General features: G+C 39.5%; 1 protein-coding gene across 3 annotated transcripts; it reads right to left on the bottom strand.

The window, feature by feature from the left end:
- Window positions 1-419: 419 nt before the first annotated feature.
- Window positions 420-6,712, bottom strand: LOC311245875 (uncharacterized protein). Of its 3 annotated transcripts, XM_084335900.1 has the most exons (9): window positions 6,317-6,712; window positions 5,740-6,105; window positions 5,214-5,558; window positions 4,518-4,535; window positions 3,752-4,117; window positions 3,226-3,567; window positions 2,674-2,691; window positions 1,505-1,870; window positions 420-1,318 (listed from the first exon to the last, which is right to left on the bottom strand). In XM_084335900.1, exons 1-9 carry the CDS (start codon window positions 6,707-6,709, stop codon window positions 1,295-1,297), a joined length of 2,238 nt encoding a protein of 745 aa, XP_084192026.1. In that variant the 5' UTR covers window positions 6,710-6,712; the 3' UTR covers window positions 420-1,294. The 3 variants fall into 3 exon arrangements, with proteins under 3 accessions (XP_084192026.1, XP_084192027.1, XP_084192028.1); XM_084335901.1 differs by lacking the exon at window positions 4,518-4,535; XM_084335902.1 differs by lacking the exon at window positions 6,317-6,712 and having other exon boundaries at window positions 5,214-5,362; window positions 5,740-5,824.

The raw sequence follows: 6,712 nt of genomic DNA, 5'->3' as shown, positions 1-6,712 counted from the left end.
AGCAGAATGGCTTAAGGATTTATGACAACAATTTGTATGACCATTCCCAAAGACATACTCATTATTGGTATATTTACTGTACAAACAGATTAGAACATATTTTCAAAACTTGCATAATAAAGCAGGCAAGAAAAAGACTGGCGATAAAATAAAACATTTATACATAAAGAAAATGTGTACCTATATATCTTACATCACAGGATAAACAAACAGCGCTGTCTCTAACTCATGGATTTTCTTGTTATATCCTCAATCAATACATTTATAATATTAGTACAGTTCATTATACAATTTAGATGAATGAGTGACAGCAAGATTTAGTTATATCTGAATAGGGGAGATGTGATTCTCATTTCCTTCAATGAAAATGGTTGAGGAATTGATCATATGTGAAGAAATACACTCCTTGATGTTTCAGTTTCAGTATTTAATGACAAGGATGAGGACACCCTGCAATAGAACAAAGGACAGCGACATAAGCTGACAAAGTAACACCAACATAAATGCATAATAACAATATACTTATGCATATATATATATCGCTATATAATGTATATAAACACTTAATAGTGATATAAACAGACTCACAGGAATGCATTTTTAGTTAATTTTCATAATGCGATAATTAGCTGTGTAATTAATTAATCTAATTAACGCGATAAACTGACAGCCCTATTCCAAATACAATTATTTTGGGAGGGTTAAACAAGAGTTGAGAGCCCATCTTCAGGATTTAACATACACCATATAGCCATATAGCCACGACCATTAAAAAGTAACAATTATATCTAAAACTAAATAGAGCTAAACAGTGAACGTTTACAAAAATTAAACTAAACTAAAAATGACAACTATAAGTGAAAATAAAATATTTGAATAACGGTCCAAAGCCATATTGTGTTTTGTTCAGCATTCAGTTAAAGGTGCTATAGATAACATGCAGCCACTACAGTAGATGTCGCACTAGAGCACCAGCATGTAATTTATACAATCAGGTGCATTCCACGTGGGGAAATGGGAAGTAGGGAGGGGATACATGCACGCAACATGTAAACAACTACATACATTTTTTAAATGATAAATTCATTAATCAATCATTCTTTTGGGGGGTAAAGCAATACTTTTATTACGCACCTTTCTAAAAGCTCTTTGGATGTTTTATTTTTTTTCATGATTATTCTACATACAAATGTTATCTATAGCACCTTTAACTTCTCAGATGAGAAGTATTTCCCGTCATCCCATCAAACCCAGTTAAACATTTCCTTCATGGTGATGATGAAGACGTTTGGTCTCACATTATGGTTGTTTGGATGTACTGAAAAGAGAACATTTATATAATTAAAAATGACATAAAATGAATAACATAAGACACAAATGTAGTGAGTCAGTGTGTCTCGTTGTAAAATGACATGTATACATGTATGACTAAGAGGTAGAGTGCCACCCCAAAACATTTTTGAATTTGGTGAAAGTCTTTACAAAATCATAGATGTAGACTCACATCTTGGCATGATTCAGTTGGAAATCTGGTACAATTCATCCGATCTGGCCATGGAAAACCAAACATGGCCATAAGTTGTTCGCAGCCCAACCTTGCTTGTTCACAAAGCCATCTGCAAGGAGTGGCCGCTCTCCCTGACAAGCACCTAGGAGTGTGCAGTGCACAGAGGAAGGTCTTCAGGTGAGGAGAGCATTGTACTTTCACAAGTGGGAAAAACTGGTGCACATGGAGGCCTGCTTCCTCCTGGTTGATGTGGCCCAGAATGTTGGGCATGACAGTTTCCTTGTAAGGTAGGTCTTCACAGAGACGGACAGTGATTGGCTCACATGTTCCAGGGGGGCTTGTTGGGGGAGTGCTCTCCTGTCCCTGAGAGAATCAACAATAAATACATTTATTAAGTATAATAAAGGTTTAGGCTAAAAAGATGCAGGGTGTTATTAGAGCAAAAACACATTGTGACTAGGGCTGTCAGTTTATTGGGTTAATTAGATTAATTAATTACACAGCAAATTATCACGTTATGAAAATTAACTCAAATTGTAAATTGTAATGAACCAAATGAGAATATCAATTAAAAAAAAATCTTTGACTGTGAATAACACCATGCTAAAATTGACCAGACCTGAAAAATCTAAGCAAATGAATACATGGAAGATGATTAAACAGAAGGTTTTGTAGATACAGTACTGAATTCTGCCATCCGGACACATGCCATTTGAAATATGATTATAGAATATCAGGCCTAAAAAGGTTATGCGATTAAAATGTGATTAATTAGATTAATTAATTACAAATACTGTAATTAATTAGATAATTTTTTTTAATCGCCTGACAGCACTAATTGTGACAATGGGTCAAAGAGCAGGAAAACAGGAAATGTGTCACAAAAATACACTTAAAGCATTCTATTAACATTCTCTTTAGCCTTGGTAATGCCACACTTCTAGATCTGTTTATACTTACATTTCCAGAGTCATGTTCTGGTAAAGTTGAGTAATGAATCTTTGCCGGCAAACTCATAGCAAATACAACACAGCGTAAATTGTTCTATTTTCTTATAAATAACATGAACACTGTGTGTTTAAAATTGATAAGTCAAGGTCTTTTGAGGGAGGTGATACTGTATCAGTTTTAATATCAGGTTTGGGAAATTATTTGTTGTAACGCACCTTGGGATGACTGTCTTCCTGTGAAAGAGATGGAGGAGGACAAAGAGAGGAAGAGTGAAGGTCACCAGTGAAAGAGATGGAGGACAAAGAGAGGAAGAGTGAAGGTCACCAGTGAAAGAGATGGAGGAGGACAAAGTTTCAAGTTTATTTATTATTTGTCATACAGAAATACAGAATACTTTGCATGAAATGTTTCTTTCTGTTTTGCTCCTGCGAGTGTGCTAGATAATAACAAGATAGTATAAATAAGTATAATAAGTATAAAATAGAAAGTCAAGAAGTCAAAGTCAAAGAGAGGAAGGGTGAAGGTCACCAGTGGGCAATTGTGACTTGAATGTGGAGGATATATCTAAAGATGTACAGGTGATAAACTTAACTGACCAAAGACATGTAAGACGTTGAGATAAACAATTTACAAAGGTAAAGTTTCAAACTTGATGTGTTTATTTGTGAGCGCTCACTATTGATTTACTCAAAGTTATTCCACTTCTATTTATACATTTAATTTGTAGGATATTATATATGTATATAAACAATGGTTCTGTTACTTACGCTCACACACCCCTCCTCTGGAAAGGAGTCACAGCTCAGTGTCACCCCAAGATCACTCATCAACCTCTCGCAGCCCAGCTTGGCTCTCTCACAGAGGGACCTGCAGGGACGCTGCATTTCCCCTCCCACGCACTGGGGGGCGTAGACTGAACACAAGAAGAAGCGTATATCAACTGAGCACTGGCTTTCAACCAGAGGGTTGAAGGGAGCGATCTTGATGGTCGCTTCTCCTTGAGTCTGGTGTTCCAGGATGTTTGGCATAACCGTCTGGTTGTATGAGAGCCCTCTGCACATGGGCACTGTGATGTCTTGACACGTCCTCCCCGCACTGGTCACATTATACTATACACAGCAAAACATATTATATAGACGCATATTATTTAATCCTAACTCTCTAAACATAGTCTTCTAGATCTATGAGTGTACTTTGTTATAGAGCACAATATGACATGTTTATCATTCAATCAACTAATGTTTAGAATTGTATTTGGTGAAAGTCTTTACAAAATCATAGATGTAGACTCACATCTTGGCATGATTCAGTTGGAAATCTGGTACAATTCATCTGATCTGGCCACGCAAAGCCAAACCTGGCCATAAGTTGTTCGCAGCCCAACCTTGCTTGTTCACAAAGCCATCTGCAAGGAGTGGCCGCTCTCCCTGACAAGCACCTAGGAGTGTGCAGTGCACAGAGGAAGGTCTTCAGGTGAGGAGAGCATTGCACTTTCACAAGTGGGAAAAACTGGTGCACATGGAGGCCTGCTTCCTCCTGGTTGATGTGGCCCAGAATGTTGGGCATGACAGTTTCCTTGTAAGGTAGGTCTTCACAGAGAGGGACAGTGATTGGCTCACATGTTCCAGGGGGGCTTGTTGGGGGAGTGCTCTCCTGTCCCTGAGAGAATCAACAATCAAATAAATAAATTAAGTTTAATAAAGGTTTTGGCTAAAAAGGAGGCAGGGGTGTTATTAGGACAAAAACACATTGTGACATAATGGGTCAAAGAGCAGGGAAACAGGAAATGTGTCACAATAATACACTTAAAGCATTCTGTTAACCTCTTTAGCCTTGGTAATGCCACACTTCTAGATCTGTTTATACTTACATTTCCAGAGTCATGTTCTTGTAAAGTTGAGCAAACTCATAGCAAATACAACAGAGCGTAAATTGTTCTATTTTCTTATAATTAACATGAACACTTTGTGTTTAAAATTGATAAGTCAAGGTCTTTTGAGGGAGGTGATACTGTATCAGTTTTAATGTCAGGTTTGGGAAATTATTTGTTGTAACACACCTTGGGATGACTGTCTTCCTGTGAAAGAGATGGAGGAGGACAAAGAGAGGAAGGGTGAAGGTCACCAGTGAAAGAGATGGAGGAGGACAAAGAGAGGAAGAGTGAAGGTCACCAGTGAAAGAGATGGAGGAGGACAAAGAGAGGAAGAGTGAAGGTCACCAGTGAAAGAGATGGAGGAGGACAAAGAGAGGAAGGGTGAAGGTCACCAGTGAAGGAGATGGAGGAGGACAAAGAGAGGAAGGGCGGAGGTCACCAGTGAAAGAGATGGAGGAGGACAAAGTTTCAAGTTTCTTTATTATTTGTCATACAGAAATACAGAATACTTTGCATGAAATGTTTCTTTCTGTTTTGCTCCTGTGAGTGTGCTAGATAATAACAAGATAGTATAAATAAGTATAATAAGTATAAAATAGAAAGTCAAGAAGTCAAAGTCAAAGAGAGGAAGGGTGAAGGTCACCAGTGGGCAATTGTGACTTGAATGTGGAGGATATATCTAAAGATGTACAGGTGATAAACTTAACTGACCAAAGACACTGAAGGCGTTGAGATAAACAATTTACAAAGGTAAAGTTTCAAACTTGATGTGTTTATTTGTGAGCGCTCACTATTGATTTACTCAAAGTTAGTCCACTTCTATTTATACATTTAATTTGTAGGATATTATATATGTATATAAACAATGGTTCTGTTACTTACGCTCACACACCCCTCCTCTGGAAAGGAGTCACAGCTCAGTGTTGTCACCCCAAGATCACTCATCAACCTCTCGCAGCCCAGCTTGGCTCTCTCACAGAGGGACCTGCAGGGACGCTGCATTTCCCCTCCCACGCACTGGGGGGCGTAGACTGAACACAAGAAGAAGCGTATATCAACTGAGCACTGGCTTTCAACCAGAGGGTTGAAGGGAGCGATCTTGATGGCAGCTTCTCCTTGAGTCTGGTGTTCCAGGATGTTTGGCATAACCGTCTGGTTGTATGAGAGCCCTCTGCACATGGGCACTGTGATGTCTTCACACGTCCTCCCCGCACTGGTCACGTTATACTATACACAGCAAAACATATTATATAGACGCATATTATTTAATCCTAACTCTCTAAACATAGTCTAGATCTATGAGTGTACTTTGTTATAGAGCACAATATGACATGTTTATCATTCAATCAACTAATGTTTAGAATTGTATTTGGTGAAAGTCTTTACAAAATCATAGATGTAGACTCACATCTTGGCATGATTCAGTTGGAAATCTGGTACAATTCATCTGATCTGGCCACGCAAAGCCAAACCTGGCCATAAGTTGTTCGCAGCCCAACCTTGCTTGTTCACAAAGCCATCTGCAGGGAGTGGCCGCTCTCCCTGACAAGCACCTAGGAGTGTGCAGTGCACAGAGGAAGGTCTTCAGGTGAGGAGAGCATTGCACTTTCACAAGTGGGAAAAACTGGTGCACATGGAGGCCTGCTTCCTCCTGGTTGATGTGGCCCAGAATGTTGGGCATGACAGTTTCCTTGTAAGGTAGGTCTTCACAGAGAGGGACAGTGATTGGCTCACATGTTCCAGGGGGGCTTGTTGGGGGAGTGCTATCCTGTCCCTAAGAGAATCAACAATAAAATAAATTAATTGAGTTTAATAAAGGTTTTGGCTAAAAAGAGGCAGGGGTGTTATTAGGACAAAAACACATTGTGACATAATGGGTCAAAAAGCAGGAACAGGAAATGTGTCACAAAAATACACGTAAAGCATTATGTTAACCGCTTCTTTAGCCTTGGTAATGCCACACTTCTAGATCTGTTTATACTTACATTTGCACAGTCATGTTCCGGTAAAGTTGAACATTGAATTTTCGCCGGCCAATCTATACGTTTCTCTTTTAGGACAGGATCACAGTCCCGCTTCACTCTCTCACAAAAAGCTCTACATGGCGTTACATTGTGGTTTCCTTCTGAGACACACTCCGGGTCAACAACTCCGCACATGAAGATGGTGATGTCTGGTGAACAGCCAGTCTCCACAATCTGATGAAGCTGCCTCAGGCTGTAGCCTCGAGCCCTGGTCGGCTGGAAGATGGTGTTGTGTCCCACATCTTGACAGAAGTCCACCGTCACTGGCCGGCAGGCTAATTCCCCACCTTGTTTGCTATGGGCCGTCTGAAGAGACAGTAGTTGTCGCAAAACCAGCAAGATCCAAAGCTTCATGGC

Source organism: Notolepis coatsorum (assembly GCF_963971535.1).
Source record: "Notolepis coatsorum genome assembly, chromosome: 19".
Classification (NCBI taxonomy): domain Eukaryota; kingdom Metazoa; phylum Chordata; class Actinopteri; order Aulopiformes; family Paralepididae; genus Notolepis; species Notolepis coatsorum.
The sequence above is the reverse complement of the archived record's forward strand: the minus strand, read 5'-3'. Positions and strand labels throughout refer to the sequence as shown.